The 20,278-nt window shown below is 39.2% G+C and overlaps 1 protein-coding gene and 2 long non-coding RNA genes across 3 annotated transcripts; 2 read left to right on the top strand and 1 right to left on the bottom strand.

Moving 5' to 3' along the window:
* The first annotated feature begins 1,760 nt into the window (after positions 1 to 1,760).
* On the top strand, positions 1,761 to 5,866 carry ptgesl (prostaglandin E synthase 2-like). The gene is made up of 7 exons (XM_076992904.1): positions 1,761 to 2,115; positions 3,511 to 3,693; positions 3,783 to 3,838; positions 3,946 to 4,098; positions 4,208 to 4,408; positions 4,622 to 4,736; positions 5,161 to 5,866. The coding sequence occupies exons 1-7, from the start codon at positions 1,825 to 1,827 to the stop codon at positions 5,275 to 5,277; spliced, it is 1,116 nt and encodes a 371-aa protein (XP_076849019.1). The 5' UTR covers positions 1,761 to 1,824; the 3' UTR covers positions 5,278 to 5,866.
* Positions 5,867 to 10,220: 4,354 nt separating this feature from the next.
* LOC143497119 (uncharacterized) lies at positions 10,221 to 11,368 on the top strand. The gene is made up of 3 exons (XR_013125684.1): positions 10,221 to 10,837; positions 10,922 to 11,020; positions 11,323 to 11,368. It is a non-coding gene; the product is annotated as an uncharacterized LOC143497119 (long non-coding RNA).
* LOC143497118 (uncharacterized) lies at positions 10,917 to 18,590 on the bottom strand. The gene is made up of 4 exons (XR_013125683.1): positions 18,527 to 18,590; positions 15,112 to 16,125; positions 11,504 to 11,661; positions 10,917 to 11,094 (listed from the first exon to the last, which is right to left on the bottom strand). It is a non-coding gene; the product is annotated as an uncharacterized LOC143497118 (long non-coding RNA).
* Positions 18,591 to 20,278: the final 1,688 nt, after the last annotated feature.

A 20,278-nucleotide genomic window follows, 5' to 3' on the forward strand; every position in this document is an offset into this window, starting at 1 on the left:
AGTTCTAGACGTGCTGTAGTTTTAGACATGCGCCACCTAGCGGCTCGGAATGTAGCTAACGACAGCCAACCGCAGTTCTAGACCAGCAGTTACAATGCATGCCGTAGTCTCAGCGGCTTGTATATTGTAATAATCCATTGTATATTTGTTAAATATGCCCATTGATTCTCAATTGTTTTAGCCAAATCTCTAACATTTGACAAGTTTTAAACGATAACGTACACCACATTTTGTATTTAAATAGAAGTAGTACGCCTCATTTTCCCTGTTCTTTTAGGGAGTTTGGATTAATTTTGTCATTTACACACACAGCTTGTCTCCTGAAGATATTTTATTTTTAATTAAACTACTGGATTACTGGCATATTTTGTATTAAAAATCAGCAAAAAATTGCTTAATGTCTGGATGCTTTCAGTGAGTAAGCATACGTTTCCAGAATGTTAAGAGTGATTTATTTTACTCGTATACATTCATTGGCATGCAACTAGAAAATATTATATGATACTTGGGGTTTTTCGCCACAGTAATTTGCACTGGAAGAGGACTTCACCCCCAAACCCTTCATTATTTCTTTAGTCATAGTGAATCTGTACTTTTAGTACACATTTAATTAGGACTAACCAATCTCTACACGTTGACTATTTTATCTAGTATAACAATAGTATAGGTTTACCTTGTTTACATTCATCATTAGGTTTACATTAAACAGGCATTGCCACTGTAATGACACTGACATACTAGTAATATACAATGAGACCAATGACAAATCCAATACAGTGTTCAACCTGAAGCTGACATCCATTTAATTACTCACTACTTTCCCAAAAGCACTGGCAGAATAATTGTCATGTTCCCTAGATTTATATTTGCATTTTAGAATGTTAATTGTCAATGCAATATAAGAATAACGAAACATTGTTAGACATTTCAACTGGTTTGAATCGCACATTAATTAATAAACCATTCACATACCTATGTAATTAGCTTCAATTTAATGAAAAAAGTAGTAGCTATAAATAAGTAGTACAAAAAAGCATGTGATTACATGCTTGTGTTTATTTCATTGTTTAAACACACAATTAATCCTCAGTTTGCATTTACACATTCTTCAATAAACATTTCCATGACATCCTGAAATAAAAAAATGAATAGAAATGGCTCTTTTGCAGGGTTGCCAACTCTCACGCATTGAGCGTGAGACTGCACGCATTTGACCGTCTTCACACGCTCTCACTCCACACTTCCGATATCTCACGCCGAAAAAAAATCTAGTTTATTTACCTCTTATCCATATCTATGATTCAATGAGTTACTAGTTCGCTCTGGCGCAAACACCGGCGATCGATCGATCGCGATATAATACTTAATTTGTGTCCATTTTACGTTCGCCACACCCCCCGTCATCAATTTACACTCCCCACCCCCCAGGTTCAAATCTCACTCCAAGTGATCTTGAAAAGTTGGCAACCCTGCTTTTGCTAGGACTAGCATTCCTGTCAAAGTCAAAGTAGCTACAAAGTAGCCATAAAGGTAGCCACAACTAACGAACCAAGACACACTAACGCTAGCCAGATTCATCCTTCATGACATAAACATTACGATAACACAAAAATGACCTTAAGACATGATCATATATATATATATATATATATATCATATCATATCATGTCTTTCTTCCATCTGCTAGGCCGCTAGGCTGCGCCTATCTAAAACTGCGGCAGGTCTAGAACTGCGGTTGGCTCTCCGGCTGTGTGAATCAGGTGGGCGCGTTCTCAGTCGGGAGGTGCGGCGCGTTCACGCCGCTCTGGGAATTACAAATACAAAATGGCTGCGGCCTGTGCGCGAACGTTTTGTAATGTCAGCCGACTTGTTTATAAGACTTTACCTTGCCGCCCAGATAATGGGGTCGTATTTTCTACGCGGATCTATCTACAAACCCAAGGAAACACGTATGGAACTATGGGCAAAAGGTTTAGACCCAAACATTTGCAATTTAGGCCTAACCTGAGGCGTGGCGGACAAGCCCTAGGTTGTGCGTTTTTGATCGGTGGTGGGTTCGGATTGTACCACACAATCAACTTTACTTTTCAGCGACACCTTGCAAAGGAGTCAAAGGTAGTTTAAATCCCATTCATTTTGTAATTAACACTTTAACAGTTAAATAGCCTAGATAATTTTGTCGTTAATAATGTATAGTGATGCATGTGCAAGCAGAAGCCAAAGTAACAAAGCTACAGCATGTCTGTGCTTTATCAGCAATGTGTGTCCATTGTAAAAGATCCAGCATGCAGCCATTTAACGTACTAGAATTCAAAGCAGTATGAGGCTACAAAACTTCAGAACGGTATAATCGGTGCCGGTGTTACACCGAATTCTGCGACCGTCGAATTTTGTGACCGCAGAGGGCGCTATTTCGCAGTTTCAGTTAGTTTCAGTTCACAGGCACGAGCGCTTTACGAATGCTGCGTAAGCTACGCCGACGCGCTTTCATTTCTCGTTTTGCTGCTGTCCACGAGCCAAAATATGAGATGCGTGTATTTACATTTTATGTCGTCTGTTAACAAGAATGTTTCATTACAACATTTTTACACTATATTTAAACATTTTATTCAGAAGTGTATAATTACCATTCGGAATGAGGTCCAAATGACAGCAGCTTACATAACTTATGAAAAGTTTGCTATTGTCAGGCGTATGTATTGGCTGACTTTAGGCTACTCCTGTCGTCACGTGTAAAAATGTTGTAATGAAACATTCTTGTTAACAGACGACATAAAATGTAAATACACGCATCTCTCATATTTTGGCTCGTGGACAGCAGCAAAACGAGAAAAGAAAGCGCGTCGGCGTAGCTTACGCAGCATTCGTAATGCGCTCGTGCCTGTGAACTGAAACTAACTGAAACTGCGAAATAGCGCCCTCTGCGGTCACAGAATTCGACGGTCGCAGAATTCGGTGTAACACCGGTGCAGGTGCATCAGTCACAAAAATACATGTCAAGAGGATTAATTAAAGACTGTGACAAATATCTATACCGCTCATGCACTGATTCAGCAAACGGGAGCATTTATAGTTTAGAGAGGGGGTTGATAAAATATATAAACAAACAGGTAACATGATTATGCAGTCAAACACGATCAATCATTCACATGTTAAAAGTCTGTTTACTCTTTAGGACAGATATTGGTCAGATTTAGATCCTCTCTGCTTATTAATATATGTAATAATGTAGTTTGGACCACTATATGCTGTTTACAATCCATATGCTCCAAGCAGTATAATTTATTTATCCTCTTGATGTGTATCTCATTTATGTATTTGAATGTAAAATGAGATATGAAATCAAATAAATTGTTAGTTGATTTTGTTCTATTGTCCATGCTTATTATTAGTAGTAGCAGTCTCTATTAAGACTTGGTTATTACATTATCAGTGATTTTGGTTAAAGGTGTTATTTGCCATATAGTCTACGATTTACAAAATAATGTATCCATAATTTATCTCCTGTAGGTACCAGATCTTAATCTAACATTGTACCAGTACAAAACCTGCCCCTTCTGCAGTAAAGTGAGAGTGTTCTTGGACTACCATGGGCTTCCATATGAAATTGTGGAAGTTAATCCTGTTATGCGACAGGAGATAAATTGGTCTACATACAGAAAAGTCCCCATCCTGATGGTGAATGGAACAACAGTAAGCAGTCCTCAGTATTTTTTATTTCAGTTTCAAAACAAGCAAAGAAATGTCCAGTTTCATATTTCTTCCTTTTCCTATCTCAATAGCAACTTAATGATTCATCTGTCATCATAAGTACTTTGATGACCTATCTGATTAGCAAGTAAGTACAAGCATTGTAGTTGCATGTTATTTGAACATCTGTTGTAGAAAACCAACAAACTAAAAATAAGGATATGTAGGTAGGTTACAATCTTCAAACCATTTTAGGGAGAAGACAATTCCTCAGATTGTTGCTTGTTATCCTGAAATGAAAGCTAAATCAGACAGTGGGAAAGAGGTCACAGAATATGGCAACAAGTACTGGGTAATGGTGGACGATGCAGAAAGTGGGATGTTGTATCCAGCAAAAGATTCCAGAAAGTATGTACCCCTTTAATTTCCAACAGAAGTGCAGCATGTTGTAACTCAAAGTATGCTTGACAAACTGCATTCCATATCCTGTCTACATTATGTCTGTATTAATTTTCAGAGAGGAAATCAAATGGCGCAAATGGGCAGATGATTGGCTAGTGCACCTTATTTCCCCTAATGTATACCGCACACCAATGGAGTCTCTTGCTTCCTTTGACTACATAGTCAGTGAAGGCAAGTTTGGCACTTTTGAAGGGTTTTTTGCCAAGTATTTTGGAGCAGCTGCCATGTGGATCATCTCAAAAAGGCTCAAAAATAGGTTAGAGCAATATTGATCTTTTACCGTTTACTTTAAAAGTGATGTGGTATTCAGATATTAGGATTGTAATACTATTAATCAGTATGCTGATGTCTACTCTGATGCCTTAATCTGAGTTCAGTTTTTTAAAAACTGTAGACACACTAGTTGTTCTTAATAATCGTCTGCTCTTATGCTGTGTGCTATATCTAATATGTCCTTTCTCAATAACAGACATAACTTACAGGATGATGTGAGACAGGACCTCTATAAGGCTGTCAATAAATGGGTGGCTGCCATTGGAAAGAAGCAATTCATGGGGGGAGATAATCCCAACCTTGCAGATCTGGTAGGATTTTCTGCTCAGTTTTAAATTAAATAAGATTAATAAAGATCATTTAAGATCATAAAAAAACAAACACAAATGCAATGCTGCCCCTAAGAAACTAGAACTTGATACTTAATTCATAGTGACATTGGAATGTCACACAATTTTATTTATTGATTTAATTTTGTATGTTGCTATGATGTTTTATGTTCCTCAGCCTTTTAGTCCTACTGAGATGTAGTTTTGATAAAATTTCCCTTGAATTCGTAATGTATAGTGTTGAATGACATTGTGTTGATGTAAGAGTGTGAAATGCTGTATACTTTTCACATTTGATTACTTTCAGTATGGAAAACTAGGTATAACAACGTACTAAGGAATAACTCTGACTAAACTATACATTTATTTCAGTACGTTTCATGCTTCATGTTTTTCCTTTGCATAGGCAGTGTTTGGTGTGCTGCGGGTTATGGAAGGCCTTCAGGCCTTTAATGACATGATGGAGAACACCAAAGTAAAGAAATGGTACAGAAGCATGGAAGATGCTGTACATCAGAATTAATTCAGACTTAAACTAATTCAATCACGAGTTATTTTTTAAACTTTTTTTTTCTTAATGGAAAATCAGTGTCATCTGACATAAGCCAGGTCATATATAGTGTACAATATGTTGAACCAAACAGAAGGTTTGGATTACAAATGCAAACCCCTTAATTTAGGTGTTCACTTAATATATAAAAATTCCCCTATTTTACTGTAATCTTTTTTTCCTCAGTAAAAAATAAGTGTAATATCATTTTGAACATGAGTGTAAATGTTACTTAGCAATAGCTTTGCAGAGGAGTATGACAATACCATAGGAATGGTATAGTTTTCCTCCTCTGAGTAGCATTGACTAGACAATGACAAATTACTCTGCTGGTGATGCTTTTCTCAGAAAAGGTATAGGTTTGGTATGTGTCTTGGAAACGGGGCGAAGACTGATTGTAATACCTATGAAATGCTTTTTGCTGCACAAAAACCAAGTATTAATTTAGTACTACTTTGTTTTTATTTTAATATCAGAAAGAAGAATACAAAAACGTGCAGATTCCTTGACTACGAATAAATTTTCTGTGAAATAAAACATCAAACTGAAATGCAAGAATGCAGCACTGCCTGAAATTGTTTCATGTTTCTAAAATGGTAAAAAAATAAAACAAGTATTAATTTGTGTATTTTATAACAGTATATATATATATTATATATATATATATATATATATATATATATATATATATATATATATATTACACATATATATAATATTTATTATCCTTTATTATGCTCGAATCGTGTTTCTAACATTAAACGATTCAGAATCGATTCTCATTTTCAAAAAATAATTATTTTTTTTTGGGGTGCGTATGTGCCTTCTCAGCCACCGTAGTGCTAGGCAAAACAAGGAAACCGCTTTGACTATGTACAGGCATGCTAGTAAGGTTCTTACCTTTAATTTCTCATCTTTAATTTCTTCACTCACTCCAACCCGATTAGCGTTTTAGCGCCCTAACATCACCCAGGAGGATCACTAAACAAAAAACTCGTCCTAAGGCGGGGCCCACCTGTGTTCGGGGCCCCCCCGCAGTGCGTGCCTTGCATGCCCCTCCCCTACGCCAGTGATTTAGACATAATACTGCTGTAATACTGCGAAGTCGTGGTCAGAGGTGAACTTCGTTATAGCCAGTGTGTATTTTATTTAAAATAATTAACACCCTTGTGTGACGCCGAAGGCATCGGGACAGAGGCAGCCGGAGACGTGGGTGGAACAGAAGGATGTTTATTCTCCATGACTCAAACCAGTAATACTCGCAGGGCATTAACGACAGCGAAACCTTAGTAATGCTCGTAGCGCGTTCACACACACAGCGATGCTTTAGTAATGCTCGTAGGGCGAACACGGGAAGAGAAGAAAGCTCGCCGGATCCAGAGACGCTCGTGCTGTGTGCTGGGATCAGCTGCTGGCCGGGATGCGCGCCCTCCTGTGGCGACCCGGCCCCCTCACCGTGACACCTTGAGCCAGTGTGGCTTTGGACATAGATAATGCTGTTTGCTGTGATGGACAGGCCCGGAGTGGCTAATCGGGAGATTCGGGAGGATTCCCGGTGGGCCGGCTCATGTCAATCTCTAGTTTGAGCCGACTGGAAAAAGTGGGCCGGATTTGGGCATGAAACTCCCGGGCTGAAAAAGGGGCTCACTCCGGCCCTGGTGATGGATAATTAAAGTCTAGCTCTTATTTATGCATAGAAACGTAAATCGACAATATAATCTGTAGCGTCTTTATGCGGATAAATGAGGGGAGTCAGAATTCGGCACAACACCGTCTGAAATATAAATCTAGTTGCACATGAAATGCTACAGACACCATTCAGAAACTGATCAGTTCAGTTAAATGTATTCAGTTTAGTAGACATATGCAGCTTTTAGAAAATACTGCATATATATTGTGAAGTGGAAGTTCTGGCAGCTAACGTAAGCCTACCCATTTTATTAATGTACCAGCACTTTTATTTTTGGAAGCACTTTCATATATTTTTAATTTTTGTGATTTGTTAAAGAAAAACGTGTAATTTTGTTTCTGGAAGTGGCATGTTCTCAGAAATAGGCAGCTGGCCTAAGCCTCATTCTTGTACGAAGCAATTTGTTGTTTTTACAGAAAGAGCAGTATTTTTGTATAATACAATTTTTTAGTAGTGGCTAGTTCTGGCAGCTAGCCTAAGCCTACCCATTTTATTTATTTTACTACAGTTTTATTAGTTTAATGTAGTGTTCTGAGTGTCAGCCTCAAACAGACAGGTTGTCTTGGATTTACCTTTGTGTGTTTACATTATTGCAATATGTTGATAAAACCTTTACAATTATAATATCTTTATAAATGTACTCTGCATTCATGCCAGCAGACTGGAGTAGCTCGTTTTGAATTGAGAATCGTTTTTGAATCCGAAAATAATAATTTTTTAATCGAATCATTTGGATCTGAAAGAATCTGGAAAAAAATCTAATCGTGACCCCAAGAATCGATTCTGAATCGAATCGTGGGATTCCCAAAGATTCGCAGCCTTAGAATTCATCCTAGGTAATGGTACGGATAGGTCAGAATTCAAGACACCATTGAGTCAGACTTCTACTAAACTACAGGAGTCAATATAATTACCAAGTGTTTTGCAAGTTAGACGTTTGCCAAGAAGCACAATTAACCACAGACAGACATACAATTTAAGAACAGCAAGTGGTATTATACGAGTTAGTGCTCTGGTAAGAATTCAACAAACAGGTGGGTCTTCAGTCTACGCTTGAAGATAGCAATAGACTCTGCAGTCCTAGCAGCTAATGGAAGATCGTTCCACCATCTTAGAGCCAGGACGGAGAATAGTCTGGAGCTTTGTCTTCCATGAGACTTTAAACATGGCGATTCTAGTCGAGCCAAGCTTGAGGTTCTAACTGTTCGCTGTACGGATCGGCTTTTGACCATGGAAATCATGTAGGGAGGAGCCAGTCCATTTTTGGCTTTGAAAACAATGACACTCACTCACTACTTCACCAAAAAAAGGTATGCAGTCCAATTTGACTAATCGAGATGGACACCCACGTTCAGAGGGGGTTCCAAAAGAGTATAAGCTGGCGTATCAAATTGCAGCTGGATTTGAAAACATACCTATTATTTCTGCCTTATTCCCGGTCAACCCCAACAAAAATGTAGATTGCATACATTTTGAGCATTATAACATGCTTGCAAACCTTACCAGAGACGCAGTAGAAGGCCTTAAGGATTATGAGGTCAGGGATGCTCCAGAGCCCTATAGAGCAGGAGTGTCCAACCCGTCATAGACCAAGAGCCACTTTTCTTACTGTGTTACGGCAAAGAGCCACATCGTACATGGGCGAGTGTAAATTATTAGCTGTGAAGACAGTCAAATGCGTGTTTTCCACTACGCCGGTTTAAAAAGTATTAGCGGCTCGCTAGGCTTGTAAACTAACCGCGCACCACGAAAATGTAGCAGTGTGTTGCCCCGTTTGTGCAGGTGAGCCCGCGGACCGGCTGGGGAGCCGCATGAAAAGTTTTTTTTTACAGCAATGGCGGATCGTGGAGCCTGTCAATAGTTCCCGGAAGTTAGCAGCAAATACGAGCAGTGCAGTCAAACTGGAGCAGTGGACCATCTGTGATACACTTTTACAGGTTAGTACGCTTAAAAAATCAGATGGCGTATTATAAGGACATCAGAATCAAATTAACATGTGCATTAAAATGTGCATTAAAGCATTTTAGTGAATTATCCACCTCTTAATAAGCAGATTTAGGGAACCAAATCTATGCTAAGACAACGCGAATACGGTTAGTGTTGGGATATTTTTTTCTTGACCCAGATAGGCCCCAACACTGCCCCGATGAACCGATTGGTTTTGACTGAATTACCCAAACAAAGTATTAACACCTAAAGTTCTTTTAGATTAATTTATATGGAATATAATTGAATACAATATAGTCAAAGTATACGTGGTACAAACTCTCCAGTGCACTGGTGCTAGTTGCCTAGAACTCTACCTAACCCAAGTGGATCTCAGCAGCGTCCAAGCAAAAAGTCCTCGTGCTGGGCGATGTCCTCCCTTTCATACCTCATCTCTAAGTTTCGATATCTGCCCCCACCTTTGCTACTCTTCCTTAGAGCCCCCCCTGCTCCTCTCCAGCCGTCCATCTCCTTATCTCAAACTGCTTGTTTTGCAGCTTACACTGAATAGGCCCATTCTATTCTACTCAAGGCCATTGAGGCCTTCTCACTTCTGCTCTTCCACAGTCTTTCAGGAAAACATTAAGTTTAAACATTAAGTTATTCACCTTTAAATTTCTTTTTTTCCAACATTAGCGAGATTTCACATTAACGATTGACAGCCTATTAATAGTAAATTCCTCTCTTAATGCCATTTCACCTAAACGCAATATTTTTGCGCGGTAGCTAGTATTGGTTAAATATAACATTTGAGTGTGATTGTAGAGTGTGTTGGGTGGAGGAGGTGAAATGAGGATATCCATTTTGGAATACCAGCTAACGTTTTATTTCCTTTTATTATTTATCCTTTTATTTATTTTATTTTCCTTTTTATTTCGTTTTATTTATTTTTATTTTATTTTATTAACGTATAAAACTTTTTGAAACTGCTGGATATTAGGACAACTAATAATGTAGTAAAATAGAGATTGTTTAGTGATTAAAGTCTAATACATCCAACAATGATGTTATGGTTCCGAAATGAGTAATATGGAGTAAATGACATGTTTAATTTCATGTTTTATTTGATTATTTTCAATAATCTTTGGGTAAACCCTGAGTAATGAATCAGGTATGATTTATGACTGTATCCTTATGTATTCCTATATATATATATATATATATATATATATATATATATATATATATATATATATATATATATATATATTCTTGTATTCTTGTAAGGGTTTTATATCTGTTTTCTGTATCCTAAATGAAAGGTACTCATGTTGATTATGATAAAATTGACTGTGGTAAAGTTATGTGTTTGTACTGTGAAATAAGTACAAACAAGTGGGGAATGTAATAGAAATCAGAAATATAGACTTCATTAGACTGCTTTCCCAGAGAAGTGTTTAAGAACATGGTGTGCTACCGAAAGAGGAAGTTTGAGGTCATCCACTGGGTCAAGGAGACTAGACAGAGAGAAGGCGGGAGTGAGGACATGTTCCAGGCTGGTGACATGTTTTATGTTCCAGACGGACAGCAGGCCCAGCAAGAAAACGTTCCCCTTAGATTGCAGAATTATTCTTACATTTGATGTTTGGCACACATGCATTCAATCATGCCATGTATTTACAAATAATCACCTCACTGTAATTGTGCTGATAATGTTTCACATGACCAACCAGCCCTAAGACTGTATAAAAGGGTTGGAGGTTTGAACAATAAACCAGAGTGATTTGGTAAAGTAACCAACGTGTGTGTGTGTTGCTTTCACTAATTGTCACTCTCCGAGCTCACATCTTTTCTTACAGAGAGACCCCGGTTGTTGTGACGGAGAATTTCCACGACAAAAGACATACACTATTTAGTGTGATTAAGTTTTAAATATTCTATCACTTAAAGAAATAATATAATTATTAGGAGTTCATACTTATACCTGTGTCAACACTATAGCTGTGATCAGCAGCTATGGGCCCTGTCTTTACAGGTCCAGTGGTGCATCGTAGTGCAGGGGGCTTCCTCTTTCTGAGTGCGGAGCGATGTACAAAAATGGTGGGAACAGCATCTGCTCTCAGCCTAGTCTTGCCCTGTTTGGTTTTGATGAACTGGTCTGCCTCAAAATGTGCCTGCAGAGTGATGAGTTTACTCCTCACACATGACAACTCAGTTTTGTCTACCCATATACATATCCCATAGTGGGTGAATACACAGTATTAGAGAACACTTACTGGATACGTATACACTCATTACACGTATAAAAAACAACCAAGGATGTGCAACAAGTTCAAATTCATATCACATCAATACTCATAATAATCATTTTCTCCTGTCTTTTTCTCCTCTCTCTCTTTAAGCCAAAGAACCATAGGGGATTCAATGGAGCCTGCAACTAGATAGCACCCTCACCCTACACCCGAGTCTGTCTGGAGTCTTTGATTTTTTTTGTTCACTATTCTGTATTTTAATAAATCAGGCATTAAGCTTTCCAATAGTGTGTTTATTGTGAAAAGTGCAAATGCGGTGTTTGATGATTACCTCACATATATATTTGCTGTTGTAATCTTTAGTGAAGGTAAGATTGTTCCTGTTTAGTTGAGACAACCATTTTTTTCTCCTCTCAGTATCAGTGGGGAAACCATACATTTTTGCTCGATTGGAGCATCCCCATGCAACACAGCAAACCATGGTGGACACTACACAAACAACACAGAGGAAAGGACACAGAAAAACTGCTTGACATGATATTCATATTTGAGATTATTAGAGATTTATTTAATGAATTAATTGCTGTAAATAAGTGTGTATTAAAAAGACAAGATATATATAATTTATCAATGTATTTTAATATGTCATATACTGTCTGGATGTAAATGTAATGTGTTTTAATGTACCCTTTTAAAGCATATTTCTGCACAATGAAGTCAAAGAAAATTCCTTCTGTCAGAAAATGTACATTAGTCATTTAGATTACTTAGGTCCCCAATACCATGGGATTACAGAAATCACCATGATTTAAAGATATGTTCATGTTAGAAAATTAATCTAATCTGAATTTCTCACCCCTTCCTGTCCCTCTAAATATATAAATGAACGTAATATATAACAATTATAAAACAATGAAAGCATTAAACAGCAATGTGCTCTAACATTAGCCTAAATTTGGTCGCTATATGTTCACAATAATCCTCAAATCGCAGTTCTGTCTGTGTTTATGTGCTCAAATTGAACTTCCTGGAACTATCTGAAGCCTCCGTGAATCACGTGACCATCAAGCGTTTTGAACTTCCGTTGTCGCGACTCTCTCTTGGTAGGTTTTTCTGTCACTTTCTTGCTACCGGTGAAAAATGTTTGCGTATGTGATCACGTGACTGACCGGCTTCATTTGATTGGTCACTCATACTCAGGTGACGAGACGTTGGTCAGTCTTCTCACTTGAAAAGACGAATTATTTACAAAACGAAAGTAACGGTAGCGCGCAGCGAAAATCCGATTGTAGCGGAGTAAAAGTCATGTTTTTCTCAGCACATATTTACTCAAGTAAAAGTAGAAGTCTTTCATATTAAAACTACTCTCACAAGTACATTTTTGTTCAAAAAGCTACTTGAGTAAATGTAACGGAGTAAATGTAACGTGTTCCTAACACACCTCTGGATAGTGGGTTAGATTCCCAGGCCTAAGGCCATGACTGAGGTGCCCTTGAGCAAGGCACCTAACCCCATCTGCTCCCCGGGCACCAGGCTAGGGCTGCCCACCGCTCTGGGCACGTTTGCACCACAGCCCCCATCACTATGTGTGTTTGTATGATGAATGTGTGTTCTAACTGCACAGATGTGTAAAAAGCGGAGGACAAATTTCGATTGCGGTGAAAAATCACAATTGACAAATATGACACATTTACACTTTTACACTTTACTATGATTTGGGTGGAGTGACCATGGTATAAGTATCAGTTTTCACTGTAAATTATCAGATCTCATTAAAGGAGTTAGATCTCCAAATATCTAAAATCATGTGAATAAAAAGATCATGTGAATAAAAACTTGTTTGAACTTCTTGAATGTCTCTGACTGATTTCCTCTCTACACATCAAACAAACATGTGAAATGAATTAGTGATGTGTCGGTCGCGAACGAACCGGTTCAAAGAGCCGGCTCATTTAAGTGAACGACGAGAGCTGCGGCCCGTCCGAAACCGAGTACTACACTACTATATAGTACGCGAGAAGCAGTACGCGAGCAACCTAGTACGTCCGAAACCACAGTATGCATTAAACCAGTACGCGAAATGTACCCGGTTGACGTACTGCATCGGCAGCCATTTTTAAGTATGTGATTGCAGCACACTGTCCTATCCCATGATTCAACTGGAGCAACTGTCCTATCCCATGATTCAACTGGAGCAACTGTCCTATCCCATGATTCAACTGGAGCAGCGGAGGAGTTCGAAGTTAGAAAAATAAAATGGCGGAAAGCGGCGAGCCAGCAATTTACAAGTGTAAGTAGATACAAACATAAAATAAAACATTTAAAAAATATGATGATGTGCAAACCAATTGCAATCCAAGTGCCGTTACAAGTAGTGTCACTGAGAATGAAAAATACAATTTGTTAGATTACATATATATCGTTTTTACATTTTTTATTAACGTAGTTAGCGAGTCCAAGCTGAGGTAATCTTGTTAGCTCGCTATTTAACCCGTCAAGCTAATACCGATTAACTCATATATCAGATAACGCGAAAAATGTGCGGTATTAATGTCGGTTTTGTTAGATTTATATGCATATGCGCATATCCGAATAGAGCTGTGGATTTCTGTATTTTTTTAGTGTTTATGACCATCAGCGAGTCCAAGCTGATGTAATATTGTTACAGGCATGAAAATCTGTCACCTTTCGGCGACATTCGCCGTTTTGAAGTTGAAAAGGGTGACCTACGTGAATCGTGTAGATCCGATGAGTTTTTTTGGGGTGGGGGAGATATTTTTATATAAAATCATATTGACTTAATAAGTAAACAGCACTTCCGAAATCGGCAATTTCTGCCCGGATACATCATCATAGAGGCCAAATACGAACGTTCTTCATTCGTGTTGTGGCGCAGGACCGAGTGCTATCTGCACCGGGGACACGGCAGAAGAGCGAACGTTTACCAGATCGTACATTTCCAACTACATTTACCAGATCGTACATTTACCACTACATTTACCAGATCGTACATTTTCATGCCTGTTGTTAGCTCGCTAGTTGACCCGTCAAGCTAATACTAATTGTACCGATTAACTCGCAACAAATCTGAAGCGCCAGGGTGCTGCTGTTGAGCCACTGCCCTCTGTAAAGGAACCCCTTGCCAAGAAGAGGCGGGGGAATTTAATGGAATATTTGAGGGAGTTGGAAGAGAGGGAAAATGAGAGGGAGACAGAGGCTGAGGAAAGAGACGAGAGAAGACAGAGAGAGGCTGAGGAGAGGGAGGAAAGAACATGGAGAGAGGCTGAAGAGAGAGAGGAAAGAAGAGAAAGGGAAAGAATAGCACGAGAGGAGAAGAGAGATGCAGAAGCTAGAATAAGAGAGGAAAGGAGGGATAGGGAGGCAAGAGAGAGAGAGGAAAGATTTTTAAATGTATTGGAGATTTTGGCAAAAAAATAAATAGTTGTATATCAGCTTTCAAGTCTTTTGGTGTTATTATATATTGTGAGAATGATGACAGTAATACATTTGCAACTAGAAATAGTTAGGTTGTAGATTTAATTTAAATATGCTTACCCAAGTCTTATAGTAGTATATAGTATATACCCAAGGCATATACTATAGGTAGGGCATAGTTTTCAAGCTTATGCATAAATGATGTGTGTGACTAGATCTTTTTGTCCCAAACAACTTCATTAATTAAACAAGTTTTAGTCTTCTGATCAGTAGCCACACTGAGTAGAAATTCTCATGTCATAGATCTTTTGAATGTATTGATGGAGCAAGCTTTCTGTTTAAACTTTAATGCTAAATGATATTCATAACCTAAAGTTAATACATCATTTACACCCAACAAGTCTGAGTACAATTTGGAATGATTTTAATTTGGCATCAGTAAGAAAAATGGAGAAATACACAATTAGAAAAACATTTCTAAATATAAAGAGGGCCTATACCCACCTAGAGGAAGGTGCATCCTTGGGGATGGGAGTTATCCGTGCATCAGCGCACCAATCCAGCTCCTGACCCCTTATCGAGAGCCTGTGCAGAACCCTGTACAGGCTCGTTTCAACAGCAGACTCTCTCGGGCCAGGAACATAATTGAAAGAACATTTGGAATGCTGAAGACCTGCTGGCGCTCCATTTTCTTTAAAGCCCATGAGGTGAGCCCTGTCTTTGCAACAGAGGTTGTGGCATGCTGCGCTGTGCTCCACAACCTCTGCATTGCTCACGGCGACATCATAGACCCAGATATTCCAGAGGCTGATGACGCTGACCCACCAGAGCCTGTCGGCACAGAACAAACATCAGGGGAAGATGCACGAGAGATTCTGGCTGCAGCTGTCTCAGCACCACAACATCGTGTTTTAGCTCTGCACGAGCATGATTGTTTATAGGGCTGTTCTTCAGCACCCGTGCGTCGTGTACAGACCCAGGGTAACCAACAAAAATGTCAATAAACTTTCCCTGATGGTCACAGATTGCTTGCAGCTGCACGGAATAAAAAAGCTTCCTGTTCAGGTAGCACTGTGCACTGGCAGATGGGGGTTTTATTCGGATGTGGCACCCGTCGATGGCACCAACTGCCACTTTGAAAGATGCCGATCCAGCCAACTGGGCAAATCCTGCTCCTACCACCTCCAGTTCATCACCAGCAGGTAACATAATGACCCTCTTCAAAATTCCACATACTGCTTTGCTCATTCTGTGCACGATGTCACACACAGAAGATCTTGGGATGGCGAACGCTCGGGAGACCACACGATAGGATGCTGCGTGTGCCAGCCAGTAAAAGAACACCAACAGCTCGATGTCCCTGCTCCACCCATGATCAGTCTCCTGCCTCAGTGCATTACTGAGTGAGGTGATGGTCTCACGGGAGAGTCTGAAATCTGCCCTGAGGTCTCCACCACTGAAATACAGCTGCAAGACGTGCACAGCTGTATTGAGGTGACAATACGTTAGGCTCCCATCCTGTAAATCAATGCACATAGTTTAATTAATTATTAATATAATAATACTTTATTTATTTGATCGACTTAGAATTTGGTTTTTTATTTACTGTAAAAAAAATTAATTGAATAAATATTTTTGTGAAAGTGTGGCTATACTTTATTTCATAATGAGCACAAATAATGTTTTTTGCTCCGCGGTATTCAAACCAAATATTTGTTCGTCACAAGAGAGAATTTACCACTACGCCCGAAGCTCCACTAACTCTAGAACAGGGCTAATTGCGGCGGCGGTGAACGTAAGTTGTTGACCGGGGGGGTGGGTGGGGGGGGGGGGCAGGTGGCGAACGTAACACTCGTGACGGAGTGTTTTTTCAATAGCACTGAAATAAATGCTCCAGATTAAAATTAATTCTCCCATCAAAATTATTCTGGGTCCGTATCCGGACCGAAGTCCGTTGGTTGCGGACCACGGAAATAGAAACTTGCAGAGTTAATCAGGAATGAGATTGGGTCCGGACAGGACTGCGTTCGGGTCCGGAACCGGACCGCGGTCCGCCTGTCAGTGACCTCTGCTGTAAAAGTATAAGTCAAAGCTGTATTTTTAATCATCTTAGTTTTAAGACGTCATTGATCTGTCATTGATTTGTGCTGTCCAATCAGTAATATAGCACAAATATGTATGTAGTAAGTGCCGGCTACGATTGCTAAAGACGATAGCGGTACTTACATTTCTCCTGAGGTAAATAATCAAATTCCTGAGGAATCTTCTTCGAGCTACTACTCGACGCCGTCTTGCAGAGAATACCATCGCAAGAATTGTCTTGATGAGGTAAATGTAAAATGAAATGTAAATGAAGAAAATGTAAATGTAAATGAAGCAAATGTAAACGAAGCAAATCGAATGTAAATCACGAACAGACCATAAAGTAGAAAACTGTCAAATGGGGCTTTTAATTAACTTTGCGGTCTTTTATTTTAGTAGCGTAACGTCATAGGTCATGTGACATAGGTAAGATGGCGGACGTAGTATGTCCGAGGTTTGATGCATACTGACCAATCGCGTACTTAAATAACGTACTGCTTTGACGGTTGGGAAGAACGTACTGCACCGAAATCTAGTACGGACTGCTTAAGTACGCGATTTCGGACGCAACTCTGGTTCCCCTCTAAAACCGAGCCGGTTTCTCTTTAAGACCCCCCCCCCCCAAGTGTGCGCGCGCGCCGGTGAACAGACCTGCAGCCCTCTCTTGCGCACGGCCTCACCCCGGCCTTAATTGCTTGTGCTTTTGCTAGGGTCTTACGTAAAAAAAAAACGCGACAATTCTTCGGCATGCCATGTGCCTAGTCAGCGATAATAAAGCCCTCTTACGCTGCAGCTTCGAAACTTCATTTTGACCATGTGTAGTACAGGATGTTACTGTGAAATTGGTTACGCTGTGTTTTGTTCGCCAACCCCCCTCAACAAATTACGTTCGCCACCGATCCAGCTCCCTAAAAAGAGCCGAAATTCCCATTACTAAAATTAATGACACTTCAACACTGCAGAGGTGCAGACAGCCCCGTCGACAGGGGGGGACAACCGGGTCTGTTGTCCCGGGCCTCAGGGCCAGGTGGGCCCATCAAAGAGCCCAGCTATTTATTTTTTATTTATAATTTTTAAATCTTGAAATCTTTCATTAATATAAAATTTTGTACTCAAAATAAGCTCAATGGCTAAAATATATGTTTTTTTTTACCTATCTGCAGATTATCCAGGCACACACACAATTCTTTTTGCATAATACCAAATTTACTGATATGAACAAGTTACAAACCATTAAACTAAAACAGATTTGGGGTAATTTTTTTTTAATTCAGGGTCAAAGTTCATTTCTGAGGTGGTTTCTCTGGGTAACCACTGTGCATTAAGTGGCGCCTACTATATTACTTACATTTTCATTTAATTCTCAGCTACCTGTAAGATTGCATTGTATTATTTAATTTTTTGTGATAAAGATGAAAGCAGCTCTTTGTCTGATTGATGCACAGCCCAACTTTGCACTCTGTGCACATCCATTTCATTTCTTCAGTGGTGACGGGCTGGAAAGTTTTCCCTGCCTGGGTGGCATACAGGTTACTGTGAAATGTCATATGCTCAAAAAGATCCTCATCAAATAAGCACATGAAAAAGTCTACTGGACTGGTCAGTTCATTAGTGTCAACTGGACCAGTTTGTTCACAACATTCGGGGATATAGGCTCAATGTCTATCACCATTTCTCCATGTGATTTCTGTTTGCCCTACATGCACTGTGGTTACTATGGGTAACCACCAATTTTGACCCTCTACTTGACATATTTTCACAGTGGTTACTAGGCATTTTTTCAGTCTATAGTATGTTATCTACAATTAAAAACAACAACCATACATACAAAACCAACCTGGATCACCTGGTAAGCAATTTTGGACAGACCCCTCCAACAAACTTGCAGACCTAGCTTTTACAGAGAAACTACAGTGCTTACATCACTTCCTGTGTGTTACTTTTTTAAGGGTCCGTGTAACAACATGAAACATTTTCAGAAAATTTAGAGGTTCCCTCTTTAAAAACCAATGCAAATTGAGAAATGAGGAAAAACAAGGTGGTTTCTAATAGTAATCACCATGCTGGAAAGGGTTAAGTGCATACACCCCCGCCTTCCACTGAAAAATGGTTTGATCCAGCGACCGTAACCGGCTGGTACCCGCCCAACAGCGGGAAATACAGTGGTGGATAGGTAAAGTAAATACAGAAATTTGGAGCGCAGAAAAGAAAGGAAAAACATTTACCTGATGAATTTTAATGTTGCATTGTGTTCCAGGTTTGAAAAGTGCTGGAATTTAGGCTAAAGTACTTGAAAATGCTTGAAATTGTAACTACTTCGTTTCACAACAAATATCTGTCTGACTGAACAGTTCTCTTGTATTATGTTAACAAATACGAGCCTCTTGTAATTCCAGCACGAAACATGAGAGAACGTGAAGACGTTAAGATTGGGTGTTTTGAAAATAAACAACCATTAAATAATGTGATTAAAAAGTGAATAATTTCGAATAATTTCGAGTATATGTATTAGGGGTGGGCATAGATTAATTTTTTTAATCTAGATTAATCTCACTGAAATCTTGAAATTAATCTAGATTAATCTATATTAAAATGGCTCATATGTGTGCTACCCAAGTAATGACTAAAAGTCCGTTTTTGAGATAGGGTTTCTTAATACAGAGGGTGCATTAGACCAGGGGCTCATCTCCTGTTTCCAAAATGCATCAATGACTGCTTGAGGAAGCTGTTCTACTTTGATACTTGAAGAAAAAAAAACATGCTCAATAAAATGTAGGCTACTCGTGTTCAACGGTTTATTCAGTTAACAGGCATGAAAATCTGTCACCTTTCGGCGAAATTCGCCGTTTTGAAGTCGAAAAGGGTGACCTACGTGAATTTTGTAGATCCGATGAGTTTTTTGTTTGGGGGGGGGGGGGGGTCGGGAGATTATATGTATATATTTTAATTATCATATTGACTTAATAAGCAAACAGCACTTCCGAAATTGGCAATTTCAATGACAGTGGCGAGCAGTTTCCGCCCAGAACCATCATAGAGGCCAAATAGCGTTTCAATCATACGAACGTTCTTCATTCATGTTATTCATTTACTGCTAAGCGGGACGAGAAGCAGGACCTAGTGCTACGCCGCGGACAAGTCAGAAGAGCGTACATTTACCACTATATTTACCAGATCGTACATTTTTAATTGGGTGGATTTAATTGGGTTATTAATGGTTTCAATCGTTTTCATATTTTGCGGTAAAACAAAGTTACTGCCGTTCGCTACAGCGTTGAACACTGTCTAACCACAAGCTCTTGTGATAAATAGGTAGATAGATGGGCCTATTAAGTTCGCGTCAACCCCGTGTAGTTAACGGTGACATAAAATGAGAAACAAGTTTTTTATTTCTAGTGTGTCTGTAGTTGTAACTGGTGAATCCAGGGACGTGTGAGGATCACATTTGCGCCAGGGCTGAAAAGGTTGAAGATGAAGTTGTAAACTCTTGTCGTTTGAGTCTACCCTGTGCTTTAGCTCATGTTGGAAAATAAAAACACATGAACCCTGGTATTTTTACAATAATTTTCGCCGCTGATGTATTTATTGG

This window comes from Brachyhypopomus gauderio, unplaced genomic scaffold (assembly GCF_052324685.1).
Source record: "Brachyhypopomus gauderio isolate BG-103 unplaced genomic scaffold, BGAUD_0.2 sc99, whole genome shotgun sequence".
NCBI classification, from domain to species: Eukaryota; Metazoa; Chordata; class Actinopteri; order Gymnotiformes; family Hypopomidae; genus Brachyhypopomus; species Brachyhypopomus gauderio.